The sequence below is a fragment of the Macaca fascicularis genome, chromosome 19, assembly GCF_037993035.2.
Source record: "Macaca fascicularis isolate 582-1 chromosome 19, T2T-MFA8v1.1".
NCBI lineage: Eukaryota > Metazoa > Chordata > Mammalia > Primates > Cercopithecidae > Macaca > Macaca fascicularis.
The window spans coordinates 12328982-12355173 of record NC_088393.1 but is presented as its reverse complement, the minus strand read 5'-3'; the positions used below and the strand labels follow the sequence as shown (position 1 = coordinate 12355173).

Sequence of the window (26192 nt, the reverse complement as noted above, 5' to 3'; positions counted from 1 at the left end):
GAGGGAGTTCATTGCCTTTCTTTTTCTGCAAATCGATGCGAAGCAGTTTTCTTTTCTTTTCTTTTTTTGAGACGAAGTTTCACTCTTGTTGCCCAGGCTGGAGCACAATGGCGCGATCTCGGCTCATTGCAACTTCCGCCACCCAGGTTCAAGCAATTCTCCTGCCTCAGCCTCCCGAGTAGCTGGGATTACAGGCACCCGCCACCACACCCGGCTAATTTTTGTATACTTAATAGAGATGGGGTTTCACCATGTTGACCAGGCTGGTCTTGAACTTCTGACCTCACTTGATCCACCCTCCTCGGCCTCCCAAAGTGCTGGGATTACAGGCGTGAGCCACCAGGTCCAGGTGGTGGTGATTGTTGTTTTTAATCTATGGGATAACACTTCATAAAAGTAACAGTGACACTATTCGGTTTGGTTCATTTATATGATTTGACTTTTCATAGGTTGATAAGGAAGCAGTAAAGTCTGTAAACCTAGATTGGATTTCCCTGATTCTGAAAAGTGCATTGAAAAAAATGTACATGTGGAAAGGAGTAACTGAGGTGACAGAAAGACTTGCTGAGGAGGTGACATGTGGGATGGGACCTGAAGTAATGTATTAGCATAAAAAGTCAGGTTAGAGGATTCAGGGAAGATGGCAGAATAAAAAGCATGAAGAATCTGTATCCTCAACTGGATTTGCATTAGCAGAATCCAACTGATGTAGCTATTTTGAAACTGTGGATACTATTAAAAGTTTGCAGCTTCCAGGGAAATTGGCTAATAAAATTTGGTTAATTTTGGTCAATTTCAACTCTTGAGTCAGCAGCCCTGACTCATTCCCCCTCCTCAGCTCCATGACAGGTAGCTATGCATAAGTTTTAACAGCAGTTTGCATGCAGTTCTGGGGAGGCCAGGGTGGACAAAAAGGACCTGTCTTCCAAATATTGGGGATCTGTGCACTGCTTGATAATTGCTGCTTCTGATCACAGAGTTACAGACAAAGAAGTGGATGGTGATTGTTGCTGCTGCATCTCTCTCCATTTTTCAAAGGCCCTTACCCTCCATCTGAAGTGACTTCCAGGCTGGTGCCTTTTATTTTTCCCATAATGTTTTTATTCCTCTCCTTTTGAGAGCCACTGAAAATTAGGTTGTGCAAAAATAACCATACAGAGAAAATTAGAAAGTTACCACACATGCCCAGGGACAGGTGCAACTAAGAAAAGACCCGAGAAGAACTTAAGTTTACACCTCAGGCTGTTCCTCAGCCCACACGCACCTAACAATAGTGTTATTTTAAAACTATTTTATATATTTTCTTTTATTGATACATATTTTACATATATATAAGGTACACGTATTTGTTGCATGCATAGAATGTGTAATGGTCAAGTCAGGGTATTTGGGGTATCCATGATCTCTTGAGTATTTATCATTTCTATGTGTTGGTAACATTTCAAGTCCTCTCTTCCAACTACTTTGACATATGCAATATATTACTGCTAACTATAGTTCACTCTAGTTTGCTTTCAAACTCATTCCTTTGATGTAAATGGAAATTTGTACGTATTCACCAACTTCTCTTCATTTCCCCTTCTCGGCCTCTGATACCTGCTATTCTACTCCCTATCTCCATGAGATCAAGTTTTTCACCTCCCACATATAAGTGAGAACATGTGGCATTTGTCTTTCTATGCCTGGCTTATTTCACTTACCATAATGACCTTAAGCTCCATCCATGTTGTTAGCAATGGCATTTTATTCTTTTTTATGGCCAAATAGTATTCCACTGTGTACATAAACCACATTTTCTTTATCCATGTGTCCACTGATGGACGCTTAGATTGATTCCATATCTTTGTTATTGTGAATAGTGCTGTGATAAATATGCAAGTGTGAATCTCTCTTTGATATATTGATTGTTTTTCCTGTGGATATACTGGGTTTGCTGGATCATATGGTGGTTCTATTTTTAGGTTTTTGAGAAATCTACATACTGTTTTCCACAGTGGTTGTACTAACTTACACTTTGACCAACAGTGAGTTTTCTTTTCTCCACATCCTCATCAGCATTTGTTGTTTTTTATCTTTTTTAGTAAAAACAGCTCTAAGTAGGGTATCTCATTGTGGTTTCAATTTGCATTTTCCTAACCATTAGTGATGTTGCACATATTTCCATATACTTTTTGGCCATTTGCATGTCTTCTTTTGCGAATTGTCTGTTCATGTCCTTTTCCCACTTTTAATGGGATTATTTATATTTTTGCTGTTGAGATGTTTGAGTTCCTTGTATATTTGGATATTAGTCCCTTGTCACATAGTTTGCAAATATTTTCTCATAATCAACAGGTTTTCTCTGCACTCATTGTTCCCTTTACTTTGCACAGCTACTTTTTAGTATAATATAGTCTCATTTGTCTATTTTTGTCTTTGTCGTCTGTGCTTTGAGGTATTAGCCATAAAATCTTTGCCTAAACCAATGTCCTGAAGTATTTTCAAAATGTTTTCTCCCAGTAGTTTTATAGATTCAGTAGGTACAACTGTTAAAGAATGTGATCTTCAGGTACAATCCTGTAATACAACAAAGGTTCCAGGTCACTTGAAGGATAACAAAATGCCTATAACCACTGGAAGGTTTGGTGACGTAAAGAAAAAGAAGGAACAGCTTCCTATAATATTTGTAGCTAAAGCAGCTGCAATTATAGAGATGGAACCTTCAACACTTAAAGATCTTACACTCGCAAACTCCACAGATCCTGACATTGCTGCTGACATGAACATGTACTTAGGACAATGACAGCTGTGTTTGTACTGAACATGTAGACTTGTTTCTTGTCATGATTCCCTAAACAATACAAAAGCAACTTATATAGAATTTACAATGCATTGTGTATTATAAGTAAACTAGAAATGATTTAAAATATACAGAAGAATGTGCCTAGGTTATATGCAAACATGCTGTTTAATATCAGGGACTTGAATATCTCTGAATGTAGGTATTCCCGAGGGTGTTGGAATCAATTCACCTCAGAAACTAAGGAGGACTGTATTCAACAGAAACTGAAGCTACTAAATGCTTCACCACATTGTTTACATTCATAATGGTTCTCTGCAATTTGAAATCTTTCATGTAACTGAAATGAATTAGGACTAGTAAATGCATTTCTACATTCCTTACAGTAGTAAGGTCCACTGCTAGTGTGTCATAATATCCACCTTTGAAAGTTTGCTAGCGAAAGAAAGTCTTTTTCATATTCCTCATATTCATTATACATATTTTTTTAAAGTATGAGTTTGGTCATGTTTTCAAAAGGTACTGAAAAAAATGGAAGGTTTTAGTACATTTTTACAATCATACAACTTTTTTCAGTGTGAGTCCTTTTGTGTATTTGTAAGAAGCTGAAAGTACTTAAGGCTTTCCCACATGTTCAACACTCACAGGGGTTTTCTCTAGTGGGTCCCTTCATGCTTATGAAAGGAACTGATACAATGAAATGTTTCCCCACCTTCTTTACACTTATAGGGTTTCTCTACACTGTGGGTCCTTTCATGTTTATGAAAGGCACTGGGACAATGGAATGGTTTCCCACATTCCTTACATTTATAGGGCTTCTCCCCAGTATGAACTCTTACATGTATCCGTAAGTAACTTGAATGACTGAAGGCTTTCCCACATTCCTTGCATTCATAGGGTTTCTCTCCAGTGTGAGTTCTTTCATGTCTTTGCACTGAACTAGGATAATCAAAGCCTTTCCCACATATCTTACATTTATGAGGTCCATTTCCAGTATGCGTTATCATGTGTCTTCGAAAGCTTGAGAGATCAGATAATGCTTTCCCACATTGCTGACAACCATAGGGTTTCTCTCCAGTGTGGGTCCTTTCATGTAGTTGAATGTAACTGGAAGACCTGAAGCCTTTCCCACATAGTTTACACTTATAGGGTCTCTCCCCAGTGTGAATTCTTTCATGTCTTCGAAATGAACTGGGAGAATCAAAGCTTTTCCCACATATCTTACATTTATGAGGTCCGTCTCCAGTGTGCATTATCATGTGTCTCTGAAAGCTTTTCAGATGAGAAAGTGCTTTTCCACACTGCTTACATTCATAGGGCTTTTCTCCAGTGTGAGTCTTTTCATGTACTCGAATGTAATTGGAAGACCTGAAGGCTTTTCCACATTGTTTACATTTATAGGGTCTCTCCCCAGTGTGAATTCTTTCATGTATTTGAAGGTAAGTGCAACAAATGAAGGCTTTTCCACATTGTTTACATTTATATGGCTTCTCTCCAGTGTGAGTAGTTTCATGATTTCGAAAGTAATAGAAATCACTAAAGGCTTTCCCACATTCACATTTATAGGGTTTCTCCCCAGTATGAGTTTTTTCATGCCTTCGACATAAACTGGGAGAATCAAAGGCTTTCCCACATACCTTGCATTTATGAGGTCCATCTCCAGTGTGCGTTATCATGTGTCTTCGAAAACCTGTGCAATCAGAGAATGCTTTCCCACAATACTTACATTCATAGGGTTTCTCTCCAGTGTGAGTTCTTTTATGTCTTCGAACTGAACTGGGAGAAAGAAAGCCTTTTCCACATATCTTACATTTATGAGGTCCATCTCCAGTGTGCATTATCATGTGTCTTTGAAAGCTTCCAAGATGATAAAATGTTTTCCCACATTGCTGACATTCATAGGATTGTTCTCCAGTGTGACTCATTTCATATAGTTGAGTGTAACAGGAACAACTGAAGGCGTTCCCACATAGATTACATTGATAGGGTTTCTCTCCACTGTGTGTTCTTTCATGTCTTAGAGAGGAACTATAAGCAGGAAACGCTGTAGAACACTGCTCATATTCATATGGTTTCTCTTCAGTGTGAGTTCTTCCAAGCATATGAAATAAACTAGGCCAAATAAAGGCATTTCCACACAACTTACACATACAACGTCCATCTCCATGGTGTACTGCCATGTGTCTTTGGAGGTTTTCAAGAGAACTGAAGGTTGCACATTCCTTACAATCATAGAGTTTCTTTCCATGCTGAGGCCTTTCACGTATTTGAAAGGAGGGCTGATAACTGAAAGTTGTCCCACATTGTGTATGTGTATATGGCTTCTCTCCATATTCTTGATACTCACATGGTTTGTGTTCACTGTCAACTCTAATGTAGCAATTAAGAGATGAACGACCCATGAGGACTTCTGCACACGCACTGCTTTCCCATGGATCTACTCCAGGTATTTTCTCGTTCACAATACTGTCTTGAATCTGGGTAAAGGGTCCTCCACATTGACTATTATCTTTAATTTCACAGGATCTCTCTACCATATGACATCTGTAAAAAATAAGAAGGTATTAGTAAAGGTTTGTTTATAAATGATTTTGTATTAATAAGTATTGGATTTACATTTCTTTTCTTTTTTTTTGTTTTTAGACAGGATCTCGTTCTGTTGCCCAGGCTGGAGTGTAGTGGTGTGATCTCAGCTCACTGCAACCTCCACCTCCCGGACTCAAACCATCCTCCCACCTCAGCCTCTCAAATAGCTGGGACTACAGGCAAATGCCACCACGCCTGGCTGATTTTTTTTTTTTTTTTTTGAGACAGAGTCTCACTCTGTTGCCCAGGCTGGAATGCAGTGGCACAATCTTGGCTCACTGCAAGCTCCGCCTCCCAGGTTCACGCCATTCTCCTGCCTCAGCCTTCCAAGTAGCTGGGACTACAGGCGCGCCTGCCACCATGCCCATCTAATTTTTTGTATTTTCAGTAGAGACAGGGTTTCACCGTGTTAGCCAGGATGGTTTCAATCTCCTGACCTCGTGATCTACCCACCTCCGCCTCCCAAAGTGCTGGGATTAGATTTTTGTATTTTTTGTAGAGATGAGGTTTCACCATGTTGCCCAGGCTAGTCTTGAACTCCTGAGCTCAAGCAATCTGCCCACCTTGACCTTCTATAGTGCTGGGATTACAAGGGTGAGCCACCATACCCAGCCTTTCTTTTTCTTTCTTTCTCTTTTTGAAACTGGGTTTTGCTCTGTTGCCCAGGCTGGAGTATAGTGATGTGAACAGGGCTTACTGCAGTCTTGACCTACTGGGCTCAAGCAACCTTCCTGTCTCAGCCTCCCAAGTGACTGAAACCACAAGCACAGGCCACCATGCCTAGCTAATTTTTGTATTTTTTGTAGAAAGGGGGTCTTGCCATGTTGCCCAGACTGCTTGAACACCTGGGCTCAAGCAGTCTTCCTGCCTCAGCTTCCCAAATAGTTGGGATTACAGGTGTGAGCCATCCCACCTGGCCTGGATTTACATTTCTAACATTATCATGCAAAGTGTAGGTTTCATGCCCTCTTTGAACATGAATGGACAGAACGATGTGGAAGATAACTCAACCCCAGCTGTTTTGAAGATAGTGACATTCCTATGGGAATTCTTAATACTGTTTCCAAGATAATTATTTTGCAAGCACTGAATAGCTATGTCACATTTAAGTATACGTTTTTGAAGAAAATTTTCTAAGAATAAATAAATTTAAGGTGGGCTTGTTAATTTTCCATGTCATGCCTGTAATACCTGCCTTTTGAGAGGCCAAGGCAGGAGGAATGCTTAAGGACAGGAGCTTGAGATGAGCCTGGTCAAACATAGCAAGACCCTAGTTCTACAAAAACAAAATACGTAGCCACATGTGGTGGTACATGCCTGTAACCCTAGCTACTCGGAAGGCTGAAATGGGAGGACCATTGAGCACAGGAGTCTGAGGCTATACAGCAAGCTATGATCATACCACTGTACTCCAGCCTGAGCAACAAAGTGAGACACTGTCTCTAAAACAAACAAAATAAAATAAAATTTCTGGCATACTATGAATCACTCCAAGGACACAGCTTTCTCTTGTGGGTGCAAATTACCTTAGATTTCTCCTGAGATCTTTGTACTGATCTTCTTCTATATCGTGATTTTGCCATATCATTCCTGAAAGTTAGAACCAGAAAAATGACTATAAATTATTACAAAATTATAGAAAGACTGTAAGATTTTATGTACACTGCAATCATGCATTATTCACACACCAAACTACAGTTGACTCTTAACAACACAGGTTTGAACTGCACAGGTCCATTTACAGATGAATTTCTTCAGTCTCTGCTACTCTTGAGACAGCAAGACCAACCCCTCCTCTTATTCAGTCCACTCAATGTAAAGACAGTTAGAATGGGCCAGGCACGGTGGCTCACACCTGTAATCCCAGCCCTTTGGGAGGCCGAGGCGGGTGGATCATGAGGTCAAGAGATCGAGACCATCCTGGCCAACATGGTGAAACCCCATCTCTACTAAAAATGCAAGAATTAGCTGGGCATGGTGGCGTGCACCAGTAGTCCCAGATACTCGGGAGCCTGAGGCAGAAGAATTGCTTGAATCCAGGAGGCAGAGGTTGCAGTGAGCCAAGATCGTGCCACTGCACTCCAGCCTGCCAATAGAGTAAGACTCTGTCTCAAAAAAAAAAAAAAAAAAATCAGAATGAAAACTTTCTATGAATACTAAATAATGTTCCACTTCCCTATAGTTTCCTAATGAATATTTTCTTTTTCTAGCTTACTGTACTGTAACAATATATAGCATGTTAATACATATGACATAAAATACATGTATTAATTGTTTATGTTACCAATAATGCTGCCAGTAAACAGTAGGCTACTAGTGGTTAAGTTGTAGGGGAGAAGAAAATATATGACTGCTTGGGTGGCTGGTTCAAGGGCCAATTATATCCCCTTTCCATATTTCAAATAATTGAACAGCACTGATGACCAAGAAATAAATGTCTCTAATTGACTAAGTGAAGGCATGATGTCATCCTTACCTATACAGTCCAGGTTTCTGATGGTTTCCTGCATCACATCTCTGTAGAGACTCTTCTGTGATGGACCCAGCAAAGCCCACTCCTCACAGGTGAAGTTTATAGCCACATCCTCAAATGCCACTGAGTCCTGAAACATTCCACATGTACAGAGGAGGAAGATTAAAACTGAAGGCACTGGGAATCTAGATTCACTTCATAACCTTCACATGATGCTGTGGTTTCCAAACATTTATTCAAGGACATGGTAAACCCACTCTTATTCTCTCTTTATACCATTTTATCCCACACAACAATTCTGATGCTAGAATTGAACATGTTTGGTAAAGCAACAGTTGAATAGGAACACACCTCTTGTTGGTGAGTTAAGAAAGTGAGTCTTATCGCCTGGATCGCTCCTAATTTCTATTTCTACAGTGGGTCTGCAGTTCTTGTCATGACAAAGTCCTACTACCTATTGTGCAAAAGAGAGTTACCAGCAAGAAGGCTCTCACCAGATGCCCAACCTTGATGCTGGGCTTCCCATCCTCCAGAAGTGTAAAAAATAAATATCATTTCTTTTTTTTTTTTTTTTTTTTTTTGAGACGGAGTCTTGCTCTGTCACCCAGGCTGGAGTGCAGTGGCCAGATCTCAGTTCACTGCAAGCTCCGCCTCCCGGGTTTACGCCGTTCTCCTGCCTCAGCCTCCCGAGTAGCTGGGACTACAGGCGCCCGCCACCTCGCCCGGCTAGTTTTTTTGTATTTTTTAGTAGAGACGGGGTTTCACCGTGTTAGCCGGGATCGTCTCTCGATCTCCTGGCCTCGTGATCCGCCCGTCTCGGCCTCCCAAAGTGCTGGGATTACAGGCTTGAGCCACCGCGCCCGGCCAATAAATATCATTTCTTATAAATTACCCAGGTAAAAGTATTCTGTTATAAGCAACAAAAAACAGACTAAGACAGCCATGAAAAAAACACTCTGAGGCCAGGCACGGTGGCACACGCCTGTAATCCCAGCACTTTGGGAGGCCGAGGCAGGCAGATAACCTGAGGTTGGGAGTTCGAGACCAGTCTGACCAACACAGAGAAACCCCGCCTCTACTAAAAATACAAATAATTAGCCAGGCGTGGTGGCGCATGCCTATAATCCCAGCTACTCAGGAGGCTGAGGCAGGAGAATTGCTTGAACCTGGGAGGTGAAGGTTGCGCCGTTGATCGCACCATTGCACTGCAGCCTGGGCTGCCGAGATCACGCCATTGCACTGCAGCCTGGGCAACAAGAGCGAAACTCCGTCTCAAAAAAATAAAAAAATAAGGGAAAAACACTCTGGTCACTGCATCTGTAATGAGTGACCCTTGTGCCTTGGGGAATTTAGCCTGTGCTATGTGACTACACTAAGAGAGAACATTTGGAAGCTAGCAAATGGTTTCCTGCAGAACAAATGTAGTTTAGTATGACAAAAGACTAATAAGGATATTTTACCATCCCAATGGAAAAATGTTAAACTTTATTAAGTAATGTCAAAGAAGAAAAGAAGGGCAAAGATTGCATATGTTCTTAGAAAAAAACTCAGTGTCACCTCTCATGAATATCTACAATATTCCCTAAATCCCTAAACAGATCTTTTTGTCATCATTAAAAATTACATGACCAAATCTAATAGAAGTCACAAACGTCTAAAAATGCTAAAATCCTTCTAATCAAGAAAGCAACAGCTTTCCAAAAACAGATAAAGTATTGTGAATATACTATACTCAGCATCCTGTACTATTAACACAGAGATAAACAAACAGAATAAGGAAGATGAAAAACAGTAGGAAAGCTTGGTGGAGTTTTGTTTGTCCTTCTCCCAACCCCTCCTCACGTCAGAGCCAGTCTTGAAGACAGCAGACCAAATTGCCAATGTGGATCCCTAGAGAGAGGAGATCAGATCTTATTTATAAGTTATTGCCCCTTTGTATTTTTCAATCCATCTGTGGACCATCCAAAGGTCTGAAAGAAAGCTCTCTTTTTTATTTCATCAATGATGGAGCCTAATTAGGTCAAGCTTGGCAGGAACTGCTTCAAAATGTTGCAAAAATACATAAAAAAACTTTAAACAACTGGGACAACAAATTATGATTAAGACAAATGGTAGAACATCTAAGTCCTGGGAATAAAAAAGGAGAGAACAATTTCCCCCAGAAATTAGGGCAGTCAGGCTGAGCACGGTGGCTCACGTTTGTAATCCCAGCACTTTGGGAGGCCAAGGCGGGAGGATCACCTGAGGTCAGGAGTTCGAGACCAGCCTGGCCAACATGTTGAAACCCCGTCTCTACTAAGAATACAAAAATTAGTCAGGCGTGGTGGCGGGCACCTGTAGTTCCAACTACTCCAGAGGCTTAGGGATGAGAATTGCTTGAACCTGGGAATCGGAGGTTGCAGTGAGCTGAGATCGAGCCACTGAACTCCAGCCTGGGCAATAAAGCAAGATTCCGTCTCAAAAAAAAAAAAAAAAAAAAGGCATCCAAAAGCACTCAAGCATGCACTGGAAAGAACACATTTTCAAAAAAGACCTGGGGAGGCCCTCATTTTCAGCTCTGCATCATCTCTCGGTTTGGTAAAACAGAAAGGGAAGGCTAAAGCAGAATTGTAAGCAGTCTGGCTGTGTTCAACAAATACTACATCACAGACCCATCCACAAAGACTGGAAGAGGTCGGGTTTTTGTTTGGCATGTCTTTTTTACTTTTAGCTGCTAGCATTCAGGAAATCTATCAGAATACTGGATGAACACAAGCTAAGGGAACAGAGACTTCAGTGACTACAATGGACAGAGAATACAGTCTCTGCAAACATACTCTGAAAATGTTACTAAACAAACGAATAATTAAAACCTTCCACAAACCAGAAGGGCAAACCGTGAAGAGGAATCTGATTTCCAGATTATAACATTCAAATGTCTGCTTTACAACATAAAAAGTCCACAAAGACTGTAAAGGAGCATGAAAATACAGTTCATCAATGGAAAAAATTTAATTTAGATAAACCATCTCTGAGAACCTCAGACATTAGACTTACTGAATAAAAACTTTAAAGCAACTGTTTTACATATATTCAATGAGGTAAAGGCAATTATGAACGAAGAACTAAAAGAAAACCAGAAAAAGGATGTATGGATAAAATCATATCAATACAAAATTAGAAATTGGACCATATTTAATTTATGCAACTGCAAAGGACAACATCTAAAATGAAAATTTCTCTATAGACGTTCAACAGATGTGAGAAACCAAAGTAAAAAATCAGCTAAAATGAAGATAGAACAATTGAAGTTATTTAGACTGAGGAGAAAAAAAAGAAAAAGGAATGCAATTGATAGAATGTATGATTGATATAACTGCCTTGCCAGTAATGTTAAAAGAATTTCATTGGAGAGAAGAAAAATTATATAGATTAGAAATTTGGATCACACACACACAAAGAGTCTGAGAATTACATGAAGACATTTGAAATTCTTTAGTTTTCTTATACCTATCTGATCTAATATAATAGATACAGGTTTGCTCAACATAATAATATCAGCAATGTATTGGGCAATACAATAGAGGAATTCAGAATAGTTTGTTATACCAGCACTACCCCTGAAGCCGGTATAGTGTTATTTGAAACTGTAGGCTCATTAGTTGTGAATGGTATTCTACAAACTCTAGTGAATTCACTAGTAAAATTTAAGAAACAAATAGATTTACTCTACTCATAGAAGTAAGCAAATGGAATCATATACATGCTCAGTCAAAATGAAAGAAGGCAAAAATGAGAAAGTTGAAAAAACAGAGAGTGTACAATAAATAGAAAACAATAACATATATGTGATATTAATCCAATTATATCAGTTATGACATACAACAGTTATAACATAGTAAAAAAGGCAGGCACTGGCAGAGTATAATGAAAAAGAAGGCCCATCAATGTGCACAAGAAAACCATTTTAAACAGAAAGACACAGATACATTAAACAGAAAGGTATGGATAAATATATGCCATTCTAGCCCTAATCAAAAGAAATACGGAACAGCGATACTAAATTCAGATAAATAAGATTTTAGGTCAAAGAAAATTACATGCGATGGAGATATTTCATAATGATAAAGAGGTCAATCCTACAAGACATAATAATCCTTAATATCTATGCCCATAAACACAGATCATGAAAATACACAAGGCAAAAACTATTAAAACCACAAGGCAGAATACACAAATCTACAACTATAGTTGGAGGAAAACAACTCATCTCTTTCAATAATTGACAGATCAGTTTGGCAGAAAATCACTAATGATACACCTGAACTCAAGAATACTATTAATTAACTAGATTTAATTGATGTGTATTTATACCTTCATTGTACACCAACAGGCTACACATTATTTTCAAGCCCACATGACGTATACACCAAGATAGACCATACATATTCTGAATCATGAAACACACTTGAACAACTTTTTAAAAATAGAAATTCTATAAAGTATGCAATCAAACTGTATTATAATTAACGTAGCAATAAATAACAGAAACATACTTGAAAAGCCTAAAAAACCTGGAGATTTAAGTCACAAACCTCTCAACTTTAAAAATGTCAAAGAGAATTCTCAAGCAAATGTAAATACTGCAATGTTGATAAAAAAGAGTATATCATAGCAAAAGTTTTAGAATGTAGCAAAGGCAGTGCTTAGAAGGAAACTTAAAGATTTGAATGCAGGCTGGGTGCGGTGGCTCACGCCTGTAATCCCAGCACTTTGGGAGGCCAACGTGAGCGGATCACGAGGTCAGAAGATCAAGACTGTCCTGGCTAACACAGTGAAACCCCATCTCTAGTTAAAAAAAAAAAAAATTAGCCAGGCATGGTGGCAGGCACCTATAGTCCCAGCTACTCCAGAGGCTGAGGCAGGAGAATGGTGTGAACCCGGCAGGCGGAGCTCGTAGTGAGCCGAGATCACGCCACTGCACTCCAACCTGGGCAACAGAGCCAGACTCCGTCTCAAAAAAAAAAAAAAAAAAAAAAAGAATTGAATGCAATCTCTAGAGAGAAAAGATATAAAACCAATGCTTAAAAACCTTCCACTTCAGGAAACTAAAGAAAGTTTAGTAAGATACATGTAAATCAAGCAGAGGAAAATAACAACGAGAGAAGGTATTAACGAAATAGCAAGCAAGAGATCAGTAGAAAACATCAACAATTCAAAAGCTGGTTCCTTCAAAAGATCAATAAAATGAGTAAGCCCATAGCCAAGCTAACTCAGAAGAAAGGGGGGTTATGATTACTAATCTTGTGTTCATTAAAGGACCTCAAAAGAGTATTAGGAACAACTGCTGCATGCCCACATAGTTGATAAATTACATGGAATGCACCAATTCCTTGAATGACACAAGCTACCAAAATTAGTTCTCACTAAAGGAGAACTAAGTAATATGAAAAGTCTTATAACTATTAAAGAAATCGAATCAATAAATAATAAAAGTCCCAGGCCAGGCTGGGTGCACTGGTAGGCTAGGCTTGGTGGCTCACATGTGTAATGCCAGCACTTTGGGAGGCCAAGATCGGCAGACTGCTTGAGCCCAGGAGTTCAAGACCAGCCTGGGCAACAAGGTGAAACTCCATCTCTACAGAAAACACAAAAAATTAGCAGGATGTGGTGGCACATGCCTGTAGTTCCAGCCACTCAGGAGGCTGAGGTGGGAGGATCACTTGAGCCCAGGAAGCAGAAGTTGCAGTGAGATCATGCCACTGCACTTCAGCCTAGACAACAAAGCAAAACTCCATTTCAAGCAAACAAACAAAAAGTCCTAAGAAAAAGGAACAGGCCAGCATGGTTTCACTGTTGAATTCTGGAAAACACTTAGGGAAGAAATGACACAAATTCTCTATAATCTCTTTCAGAAAATAGAAACAGAGGGGACAATTTCTAATTCATGTTGTAAGGCCAACACTGATAATATGGTTTGGCTCTGTGTCACCACCGAAATCTAATCTTGAACTGTAATCCCCATAACCCCCATGTATCAAGGGAGGGACCTGTGGGAGGTGACTGGATCACGGGGGCGATTTCCTGCATGCTGTTCTTGTGACAGTGGGTTCTCATGAAATCTGATGGTTTTATAAGTGTTTGACAGTTGCTACTTCACGTGCCGTCTTGCCTGCCACCATGTAAGAAGTGCCTGCTTCCCCTTCCGCCATGATTGTAAGTTTCCTGAGGCCTCCCTAGCCATGAGGAACTGTGAGTCAATTAAACTTCTTTTCTGGTAGTTCTTTATAGCAGTGTGAAAATGGACTAATACAACTGCCTTAATACACAAAACTAGATAGACATTACAGACATATCTCCACCATGTGAGGGCATAAAGGGAAGAATGCCGTCTGCAAATCAGGAAAGAGGCCCAGGTGGGGCGCGGTGGCTCACCTCTGTAATCCCAGCACTTTGGGAGGCCAAGGTGCGCGAATCATGAGGTCAGGAGATCGAGACCATCCTGGCTAACACAGTGAAACACCGTCTCTACTAAAAATACAAAAAATTAGCTGGGCGTGGTGGCATGTGCCTGTAGTCCCAGCTACTTGGGAAGCTGAGGCAGGAGAATCGCTTGAACCCAGAAGGCGGAGGTTGCAGTGAGCTGAGATCATGCCACTGCACTCCAGCCTGGGGACAGAGTAATACTCCATCTCAAAAAAAAGAAAGAAAAGAAAAGAAAGAGAAAGAGGCCCTTATTAGACAACTGATCTGCTGTTTGAAACTGAATTCCCAGCCTTTACAGCTTTGAGAAATGAGTATCTGTTGTTTAAGGCATGCAGTCTATGGTAATTTGTTATAGCAGCCCAAAGGATTAAGTTAGGAAGGGTCTTTCTCTACCATACATCAAGGCTTTGAAGACTATAGTAATCAGGAGAGTATGATATTAGCAGACTGATGGATACATAAACCAATGAAAAATAGCAAATTCTGGAACAAGAGCATCTACTTAAGGTACAAGAACCTATGACACAGCAGGTATTGCCAGGCAGTGATATAAATGACAGACACTTCAACGGAAATGATAGAGACAAATGGTTATCTACAGGAGAATAATCCATCTTCTGCCCAGCATCTCCATATACAATGATCAACTAACTATAGACTTCCTGGTTTTCATTAATTTTTACTCAGTTTGTTACCTCAGCTTCCATTTTGAATGTGGTTTTATGTTTTTCATACCAAAAAAGGGGTTTTATGACCCTTGACACAGCTTCTAGTTCTCTATCTTCTCCCAGTTCTTCAATTTGGGTGATCCATATGCATCCCTTATACCATCATCTCCTTTCACCACCTCCCTATGGATGCAGAGTGTGTCAAGTCAGGTCCTCCTGTCACCTGGAACATCCTCCATCCCCATGCTGCTCACAAAGTGTTCAGTAACCACGATCCCAGGAGACACTACATTGTTAGCTTTTCAAGTTCTTGCACCACCTCAGTGGGGTTGGTTTTCCTGTCTGTAGGGATAGTTTTCTCCCTTCGTTAGTGTGAGAGCATCAGAAGGGAAGAATCATTTCAGTCCTGTCCCCTTAATACCACCACCCAATTGGTTGGCTAGCCATATGTCCCCAAGAAAGGGATGGGGGAAGAAAAGCTGAGTGTTCTAAGGAAGTAGCTTCTTGAGGAAGGGTATACCAGGAGACCCCTACTACAGGGCATCATTCTACTTCCCTACAAGGTCCCACCATCTCCACCTCAGGGTGTCCTCTGGAAGGGGTCACACAGGGACTGATATTCACTTGACACTATAAGAGACTTGGCAGTTGTGGGCATCTTGGGGTAGCCCCAGGCAGTTCTGAAATCCAGGACCAGGAAACCATAGAGGATGGGCTGGGGACTCATCACCCTGTAACGTTTCCAAAGAGGAACCTCAATCCAAACACATTCTTAAAAGGTGTCTCTGTCTAGGGATGATGAAGGGAAGGCAGTAACAAAAATTTTATTTATTAATATCCATTTTTTTTTACAGCCAAGTGTCGTGGTTTTTCTCTGCTTCCTCGCATGTGAAATGTTCATAAACACAAAACCGTTTACAAAGAGCCATATATTGCTATGTATAAACAAAATGACAATTAAAATACTAGCCTCTGTTTGAAATATAAACCGGGGGACAAGGAGTTCATAAAGTTGCTGTGAATTGAGAAGAGAAAGCCTGAGGAAGGCTCTGGAAACCAAGGGATTTTCTGTCTGCCCTAGGAGGAGTTAGGATGAGAGAACACAGTGGTGGACTTGAGACCCTGCTGCCCACATCTCTGGAAGACTCGGAGGGGAAGCGGTCGCCCTTGGGAAGAAAGAAGGGACTGAGGACCAAAGAGACCACAGGTCCTCCCACACACAAACCCCACACACGAGTCGGCCTGGTGACCTGTCGTCACCGTGCAGCCTCCTCACCAGGTTCACAGGAACTGCGAGCCAGGCTGGAGGCGAGATTGCAATTAGATATTAACCAGGTGCCCTCAGCCCCGCTGCCTCACGGGGTCGCCTCCCTGAGAGTCAGGTCACAGCAGACGCTGACCGCCGGCATCCCCATTGTGCCTGGGGATGCGATCTCTGAGAGTTGTTCAAGGGCCACCTGAGTTCTTTCTCGGATCCTGAATTCCAGTGGAAAGGCTGGCGCCAAGCAGGCTGAAGACCCCACAAGGGAGCCCACTCAGCAAAAGAAAGCGGTTTCACCTCCCGTCCCAGGAGTCACCCCTCACTTCCCCACCATCCAGCGACCCCACGCCGCAGCCGCCCCCGTCCACACCCCAAAACACCCCATTCCCAAACCTCTCAGGAAGGCGGATCCGGAGTGTCCTCCCCTCTCCCCCCATTAAACTGTTTCTGCTGCAGCCCTCAGCGTCTCGGTGCAGTTACTCGGGCCGCGACCCTGTGCCGGTTACAGCCGCACAATCCGGGGAGACGCGGGGCTGCGGGCGCGTAGTTGCCCAGGGAGGCTGCCAGGGCCAGGGCCAGGGCCGCAGTGGCAGCGCAAAGACGGGACAGGACGCCCGGGGTCCTGGCTGCCGCCCCAGCCCCATTCTGCGGCCGAGGGGACCGAGGGCCGAGCTGCGCCAGGGTGTCGCCAGCGGGGAAGCCCTGGTGCCACCACAGCCGGTTCCGGCCGGTTCCAACCAGTCTCTCCTCTCACGCGTCGGGACACCAGACCTCACACACTCACCATTTCCCGGCTTCCGGTGTCCGGGTTCCTCCCTCTGCCTCCCGCTGTCAGTGCGGGTCCCAGCGCGACAGAAGCTGCCACAGACGTTCCAGGGCGTCTCTCAGTGACAGAACCCGGAGCCCAGTGCGGGGGCGTGGAGAAGACTCGGCGGGTTCTTTGAACCTTGCACCCTCCTCCGGGCAGCGCGCCTGATTGACAGTTCCCACGACCCCGCCCCGCGGCCCTGATTGGATAGTGCGCCAGGTCCCTCCCCCGGGGACTGAGTAACGGAAGAAGCGATCTCAGCTGCGGAGTGGAGCCTGATAAACAGATTCCAGACACAGGCCTTGAGAGGACTAGCTTCTTCCTTGCGCTGTGACCTGACCCCCTCCCAGGGGATATTTGCATTTAGGCAGTATGTCCTGATTGTACTCAGTGGGACCTTTCTCCTTCTTCCTCCTGGACAGGGACCCACAAGTCTGTGCAGGAAATTCCAGACTCACTGTCCATTTGAGCTATCCCCTGATTTGAGAGCAGGAAGGGAGCCCAGGCCACACTGCAGCAGGAGGGAGGGCCTGATGTCCTCCAGGAATCAGGAGTTTGGGATAAGGCTGTTGGCTGCACAGGCTAAGCCTTTCTTCCACCTTCTCTCTCAGTCTACTAATTTTCAGTGCAGAAGATAAAAACAGCCCAACAAGGCCGGGCGCGGTGGCTCACACCTGTAATCCCAGCACTTTGGGAGGCCAAGGCAGGTGGATCACCTGAGGTCAGAAATTCGAGACCAGTCTGGCCAACATGGTGGCTCTGTCTCTAAAATACAAAAATTAGCCGTATGTGGTGGCACATCCCCAGCTACTCAGGAGGCTGAGACAGGAGAATCGCTTGAACCCGGAAGGCAGAGGCTGCAGTGAGAGAGGGGGGGAGACAGAGGGAGACTCCATCTCGAAAAAAATAAAAATAAAAATAAAAACAAAATAAAATTGTTAAATGTGTGGAAAAACTGGAATTATGTGGCGGCAATATTTTATAAAGCAAAAACTTGAACTAGCTCAGATAAGCAGCCTGGTGCATCCACAGTTCACAAGTCAACCCCTTTCAGGAGGCCAAACATATTCCAAAGCTTGGAGGCCAGATGATAATTCCTGAAATGGAGCCCTGAGGTGGATCAAAACCTGGGGATGAGTCAGGGGCACTAATGGATTTAACTCTGGGAGTTCAATTTGCCCTCCTGTCTCCTAAACACAGTGTGGAAATGCTCCTTCCATCAAGCCTTTAAATGTTATTGAATTAAATGCTTAAATCAAAGGCTGAGACATTAGACTTTGAATTTGAAAACACTCATCTTCATATTTTTATGAAGAATACCAGATATAAAAGCATTATGAGGCCAGGCACCATGACTCATGCCTGTAATCCCACCACTTTGGGAGGCTGGGGTGGGTGGTTTGCTTGAGCTCAGGAGCTCAAGACCAGCCTGGGCAATGTGGTGAAACCCCCATCTCTATTTAAAAACAAACAAAAAAAGACATTATGAACTGGGAGCTGGCACCCATGGCGATACGAAGAAAAAGAGGTTTAATTGACTTGCAGTTCAGCATGGCTGGGGAGGCCTCACAATCATGGTGGAAGGCGAAGGAGGAGCAAAAGCAAATGTTACACTGTGGCAGGCAAGATAGCACGTGCAGGGGAACTGCCCTTTATAAAGCCGTCAGATCTCATGAGACTTATTCACCCAAATCTCATTTTGAATTGTAGCTCCCATAATCCCCACATGTCATGGGAGTGATCCAGTGGGAGGTAATTGAATCATGGGGGCGGTTTTCCCACACTGTTCTCATGATAGTGAATAAGTCTCATGAAATCTGATGGCTTTATGAAGGACAGTTTCCCTGTACATGCTCTCTTGCCTGCCGCCATGTAACATTTGCCTTTGTTCCTCCTTAGCCTTCCACCAACACCTGACCAAATGGACCTAATAGACATCTATAGAACTCTCTACCCAAAACCAGCAGATTATATATTCTTCCCCTCACCAAATGGCACATACTCTCAAATCAGTCACACAGTCAGACATAAAATAACCCTCAGCAAATTTAAAAAACAAGCAAACAAAATCATACCAGCTGCACTCTCAGACCACAGTGCAATAAAAATAGAAATCAAGACTAAGAAAATCTCCCCAAACCATACAATTATGTGAAAATTAAATGGCCTGGTTCGGAATGACTTCTGAGTAAATAATGAAATTAAAGCCAAAATTAAGAAATTCTTCGAAACGGAGAAGAAAGATAATAACATACCAGAATCTCTGGGACATAGCTAAAGAAGTGTTAAGATGGAAATTTATAGCACTAACTGCCCAAATCAAAAAGAAAGATCTGAACTAGAAGAACTAGAGGAAGTTGTGAAAGATCACAACTAGAAGAACTAGAGAAGCAAGAGCAAACCAATTCCAAAGCTAGCAAAAGACGAGAAATGACCAAAATCAGAACTAAAATGACCAAAATCAGAGCTAAACTGAAGGAAATTGAGATACCAAAAAAAATTAAATAAATAAATACAAAAGATCAGCAAATGCAAGGATTGGTTCTTGGGAAAAAATAACTTTAAAATTCCCAAATAATCAAGGCAATCCTAAGCAAAAAGAACAAGCTGGAGGCATCATGCTACCAGACTTCAAACTATATACTACAGGGCTACGGTAATCAAAACAGCATGGTACTTTTACAAAAACTGACACATTACCAATGAAACAGAATACAGAGCCTAGAAATAATGCTGCACACCTACAACCATCTGATCTTTCACAAAGCTGACAAAAACAAGCAGTGGGGAAGTACTCATCAATGGTGCTGGGATAACTGGCTAGCCATATGCAAAAGATTGAAACTGAACCCCTTTCTTAAATTATATACAAAAATCAACTCAAGATGGAGTAAAGACACTTTTCAAAAGAAGACATGCATGTAACCAACAAGCAAATGAAAAAAAAAAATGCCCAGTATCACTAATCATTAGAGAAATGCACATCAAAACCACAATGAGATACCATTTCACACCAATCAGAATGACTATTAATAAAAAGTCAAAAAATAGATGCTGGCAAGGTTGTCGAGAAAAGGGAATGCTTATACTCTGCTGGTGGGAGTTTAAGTTAGTTCAACCATTGTGGAAAGCAGAGTGGTGATTCCTCAAAGTACTAAAAACTGAATTATCATTTGACCCAGCAATCCAATTACTGGGTATATACCCAAAGGATATGAATTATTTTACCATAAAGACACATGCACACCTATGTTCATTGCAACACTATTGACAATAGCAAATATATGAAATCAACCTAAATGCCTATTAACAGTAGACTGAATAAAGAATATTTGGCACATATACACCAAGAAATACTATGCAGCCATAAAAAAGAACAAGATCATGTCTTTGCAGAAACATGGATGGAGCTGGAGGCTATTATCCTTAACTAACACAGGAACAGAAAACCAAATATCACATGTTCTCACTTATAAGTGGGAGTTACATAATGGGAATATGTGAACACAAAGAGAGGAACAACAGACACTGGGGCCTACTTAAGGGTGGAGAAGGAAAAGGATCAGAAAAAAATAACTATCAGGTATCATGCTTAGTACCCAGGTGATTAAATAATCTGTACATCGAACTCCCGTGACACAAGTTTATCTACATAAAAAAAAAACTGCCTATGTACCCTGGAACCTAAAATAAAGGTTAAAAGTAGACATTTGAATATTATAATAAGAGTAACTCTGTAAATCAAATTCTCCCCCTTCCTTTTTATGCTCTTTATGTTTGCTGCAGGCTGTAATTGTTTATTTGTTTGGTAACTTTCAAAAGTGTATTTATAGAGACCATGTTCCTTGTCCAGTGTAGTCACTGAAGTCTCTGTTCCTTTAGCTTATATTCACCCAGTGTTCTGACAATGCCAGGAACAAAAGAAAAAGAGAAAATGAATCAAGCAAAAAATTGACCTCTCTCAGTCTCTGTGGATGGATCTGAGCTGGAGAATTCCTTGAATCCTTAGCCCAGCTTCTTAAAGCTCTGTTTACCCTTCTCTTTCTGTTTAACCAAGCCTCAAGATCTACCAGCCCTGAAAATGATGCCGAGGCGAGTGGATCACCTGAGGTCGGGAGTTCCAGACCAGCCTGATCAACATGGAGAAACCCGGTCTCTACTAAAAATACAAAATTAGCCGGGCATGGTGGCACATGCCTGTAATCCCAGCTACTCGGGAGGCTGAGGCAGGAGAATCACTTGAACCCGGGAAGCAGAGGTTGCAGTGAGCCAAGATCGGCCATTGCACTCCAGCCTGGGCAACAAGAGAGAAACCCCATCTCAAAAAAAAAAAAAAAAAAAAGTCTCCCTTGAGCAAAACCACATGAAAGCAGTGTGTGTGGAGAAGTCAGCATGGGTCATTCGTGGTAATTGCTACCATAGAGCTCATGATCAACACAAGCCACATGAGTATCAGGAATATGGAGAGAAGCCACTACACATAAACAATGTGAGAAAGCCTCCAGTTACTGCCACTTCCTTTGAATACATTAAAGGCCTAACCCTGGAAAGAAACTTAGTGACTAAAAGGAATGTGAGAAAGCACTTAATCATCTCAGAAGCTTTACACAGTGGAGATAGGCCTCATAAATGTAAGATATGTGGGAAAGACCCACATATTCAATTTTCACAGACCATTTCAAAGACATGAAAGAACTTACACTGGAGAGAAACATAAATGCAAACAATGTGGGAAAGCCTTCAGTTGTTCCTGTTACAGTCAAATACATGAAAAGACTCATACTGGAAAACAACCCTGTGAATGTCAGCAATGTGTAAAAGCATTTTCTCATCTCAGAGGCTTTCAAAGATACATGAGAACATACACTGGAAATAGAAATCATAAATGTAAGATATGTGGGAAAAGCTTTCATTATCTTAGTTTAGTTCAAAGACGTGAAAGAACGCACACCGAAGAGAAACCCTATCAATGTAAGCAATGTGGGAAAGCATTCTTTCATGCACAAGCTTTCAAAGACACGTGAAAACACACACTGGAGATGGATCTCAGAAATGCAAGGTATGTGAGAAAGCCCTTGATTCTTCCAGTTTTCTACAAAGCCATACAAGGACGCACACTGGGGAGAAACCCTATAAATGTAGATGTGGGAAGGCCTTCAGGGATGTCTGTTCCTTTTGAAATCATTAAAAGACTCACACTGGAAAGAATCTCCATGAATGTAAGGAGTGTAGGAAAGCGTTTTGTTTTCGTCCGTTTCCCTCCTAAGGCATGAAAGAACTCACTGGGAGCAAGCCCGTGGATGTATGCAATTTGGTAAAGCCTTCAGTTTTTCCAGTTCCCCTTGTATACATGAAAAAATTCACACTGGAGAGAAACTGTATGAATGTAAGGCATGTGAAAAAGTATTCAGTTCTCCCACTTCCTTTAATTGACATAAAAGGACCCCCTAAAGAGAAACTCTCTAAATGTATGGAATGTGGGAGAAGCATTTGCTAGTCTTATTGTATTTAAGATATGAAGAAGAATTCACGTTGGAGATAAGCCCTATGAATATAAAGATGTTATAAAGACTTAAGTAGTTTCCATTTATTTTGAATATAGTTATCTCTGGAGATCTTCAAGAGATTGGTTCTATTACCTCCCAAGGATACCTGAATCCACAGATGCTGAAGTCCCTTTTTAAAAATGACATATTTGCATGTAACCTATGCACATCCTCCTGTACACTTTAAATCATTTTTAGGTTATTTATAATAATTCATGCATTGTAAATACTATGTAAATAGTTATATTGTTTAGGGAATTATAATGAGAAAAAGTCTATACTTATTCAGTACGGGAGCAACCATCACAAGCCTCCTTAAATAGTACATGTCAGCCAGAAAGTTACAATTTCCTTCAATACACACAGATTCTTTTTGAGAATTGACCTGAAATAGTATGTTAATATTCAGCAAAATCCTAGTTTGTCTCTCTTGATTACCCAGGTATAATGACAGTGATGATGATCACTGTATGGTGCCTAACATTGTGATTTGTTGAGGTGACTAGACATGTGGTATTGTAGGTAAGTAGTGAGAGATCAGGTTAAATGGAATCTTCTGACAGAACATCAGAACAATCATCTATGTTACGAGAACAAGGTTCTGATTGTAGATGTTGACTCTTTGGAGGAGGCTAAATGATACAGTCAGGATCTGTTTGGCTTGAGGGCTGAAGATCTATAAGTACTGAGGGTTCGGTCTTCATATTTGCAAATGCTTAGTTAGAAACATTGTTATAGGAACTTTATTCCTTTATTTCTTTGCATCATCAAATGTGTTTGTAGGCATGTTGTAATTATTCCGATGAGGTGGAGACTTTGCTCCACTGAGGGATCTTACTTGAGGGTAATAATCTTTAACACCTCTGCCTGTTGAAAAACTGCTGCAATGTTTTCAGGTCCCAATCAATGGCTCTGCACCTTCTAAATCTTCTGCATCATCATAATGTCATTATTGTTGCCATCGTAGAGGATTTCAGCAGATCTTTTGAGTTCCTTGTTAGTAAACATTTGTCTTTGCTTTTGTGTAAATTTTTCAGTGTCATCCTCGATCATGTCAGACAGCCTTTCCCACCAATTTCTTATCCAGAATATTGAGTCAAAGAAGATTATTCTTATATGAAACTTACCTTCCAGGTTTTTGTCTTGCTTGGGAACTGTCACCACTTCCTTCTCTCATATTTCTCTTCTTTGAAATAGAAGTGCTTTTCCTAAGCCTGTCTCAACACTAGGCCACACAACCGGTTTGTTTCCTAAGGCTCACATTTGGAAAAGAATGTTGCCTCAGGATGAATGTTACCTCAACTCTCACCCATATCTGATTCAGCTGATACTTAATTGAGTTTGAGTTTAGGCTTTACAGCTCATTGTGGACTGACTCAATACTTTTGATGCTGTTGAAATGAAATAAATGTATTTTGCATGTAGGGATATAAATTTGGGAAGGCAGGGTAGAAAGTTACTGAGTTTGTCTCCTGAAATTCAAGTGTTGAAGCCCTACTTCCTAATGTATGGAATGAAGATATGGGATCTCAGGGAGGTAGTTAGAATTAGATGAGATCATGAGGGTAGTCCTTTATGAATGGGCTTATACATTTCCCTAAGTAGCTTTCTTTTGCTCTTTACCATATGAGAACTCAATGAGATGACAGCCTTGCTTGTACCATGAAGCAGACCCTTACCAGGCACTGAATCTGCCACTACTTTGACCTTGGACTTACTTAATACCGTCTTGTACAGTGAGAATTAAAAGTTAGTGGGTTCAGTCGGCCAGGCACAGTGGCTCACGCCTGTAATCCCAGCACTTTGGGAGGCCGAGGCAGGCAGATCATGAGGTCAGAAGATCGAGACCATCCTGGCTAACACGGTGAGACCCCGTCTCTACTAAAAATACAAAAATTTAGCTGGGCGTGGTGGCAGGCGCCTATAGTCCCAGCTACTTGGGAGGCCAAGGCAGGAGAATGCCATGAACCTAGGAGGAAGAGGTTGCAGTGAGCCGAGATTGTGCCACTGCACTCCAGCCTGGGCAACAGAGCAAGACTCCATCTCAAAAAAAAAAAAAAAAAAAAGGTTAGTGGGTTAATACCCTCAGTAGTTGGTATTTTGTTTCAGCAGTGCATGCTGGGTAAAATACAATTACATTGAAAAATGTGTTAGGGAATTGAATAGACATTCCTCTAATGAAATATACAAATAGGTGATAATCACGTAAAGATGTTCAACATCACTCATGGTTAGGGAAATGCAAATCAAAACCGCAATGACATCCATACACCCTCACCTTCATTATTTTGCCACTACCTAAGAACAACAAAATAACAAATGCTGGCAACTATGTGAATTAACCAAAACTCTTGGGTGCTATTGGTGGGAATGCAAAATGGTAAAACCAGAGGGAGGATGGAGCAGGATGGCCAAATAGAAGCCTTCACTAAATGTGCCCCCTACTGGAACATCAAATGTAACAACTGTTTACACACACACAAAAATCATCTTCCTAAGAACAAAAAAATCAGGTGAGCAACCACAGCACCTGTTTTTAACTTCATATCACTGAAAGTGGAACTGAAGAAATTAGAAAAGACAGTCTTGAATCGCTGTCACCAGCCCTCCCCATCCCCTGGCAGTGGCCATGTGCCTTGGAGAATCTGTGTGCTTGGTGAAGGAGATGCAGTAATTAGGAGACCCTGCATTTGACTCAGTGCTGTCCTGTCACAGTGGAAAGCAAAACCAGGCTAAATAGCTGATGCCTACCCACAGAGGGAGCATTCAGACCAACCCTAGCCAGAGGGGAATTACCCATCCCAGCAGTTGGAACTTGAGTTTTTGCAAGCCTCGTCACTGTGGACTAAAGGGCTCTGAGGTTCTGAATAAACTTAAAAGGCAGGTTAGGCAATAAGGACTGCAATTCCTAGGCAAGTCCTAGTGCTGTGCTGGGCTCAGAGCCAGTGGACATGAGTGGGGAGGGGCTCATGACCTAGTGAGACATCAGCTGGGTGGCTAAGGGAGTGCTTGCACCACCTGTCCCCCAACCTCAGGCAGCACAGCTCACAGCGACAAAAGTGAATCCTCCCTTCAATTTGAGGAGAGGAGAGGGAAGACTAAAGAGGACTTTGTCTTGCATCTTGGGTACCACCTCAGGCACCGTAGAATAGGGAACTGGGCAGAGTCAGCAGAGCCCCTTTCCAGGCCCTAGCTCCTGGGCAACATACCTAGACACACCCTTGATCAGATGTGAACCCACTGCCTTGAAGGGAAGGACCTTGACCTGGCAAGATTCATCACCTGCTGTCTAAAGAACCCTTGAGCCCTGAACCACCAGTGGTAACACCCAGGTAGTATGCTGTGGGCCTTGGATGAGACTCTGAGGTGTGCTGGCTTCAGGTGACACCCAGCACATTCCCAGCTCTGGGAAATACAGTAAGATAATCTTTCTGCTTGAGAAAAACAGAGAAAAGTAGAGGGTACTTAGACCTGCACCTTAGGTACCAGCTCAGCCATAATGGGGTAGAACACCAAGCGGGCTCCTGGGGTCTCCAATACCAGGCCTTGGCTCTTGCATGGCATGTCTTGACTTACCCTGAGCCAGAGGGGAGCCCACTGCTCTGA

The 26192-nt window shown here is 41.9% G+C and overlaps 1 protein-coding gene across 4 annotated transcripts; it reads right to left on the bottom strand.

Moving 5' to 3' along the window:
• Window positions 1-1078: 1078 nt before the first annotated feature.
• Window positions 1079-17213, bottom strand: ZNF441 (zinc finger protein 441). Of its 4 annotated transcripts, none has more exons than XM_005588073.5 (5): window positions 17017-17213; window positions 7842-7968; window positions 6892-6955; window positions 3619-5323; window positions 1079-2556 (listed from the first exon to the last, which is right to left on the bottom strand). In XM_005588073.5, the coding sequence occupies exons 1-5, from the start codon at window positions 17017-17019 to the stop codon at window positions 2545-2547; spliced, it is 1911 nt and encodes a 636-aa protein (XP_005588130.3). In that variant the 5' UTR covers window positions 17020-17213; the 3' UTR covers window positions 1079-2544. The 4 variants fall into 4 exon arrangements, with proteins under 4 accessions (XP_005588130.3, XP_005588131.3, XP_005588129.3 ...); XM_005588074.5 differs by having other exon boundaries at window positions 3753-5323; XM_005588072.5 differs by having other exon boundaries at window positions 1079-5323.
• Between the last annotated feature and the right edge of the window lie 8979 nt (window positions 17214-26192).

Excerpts from the sequence above, each read along its gene's own strand:
- ZNF441 (XM_005588072.5), bottom strand. Across the intron at positions 6,956-7,841 it reads CAGAAACCTGGACTGTATAG|GAATGATATGGCAAAATCAC; the intron begins GTAAGGATGACA and ends TCTAACTTTCAG. Across the intron at positions 5,324-6,891 it reads GATCTCAGGAGAAATCTAAG|ATGTCATATGGTAGAGAGAT; the intron begins GTAATTTGCACC and ends TATTTTTTACAG.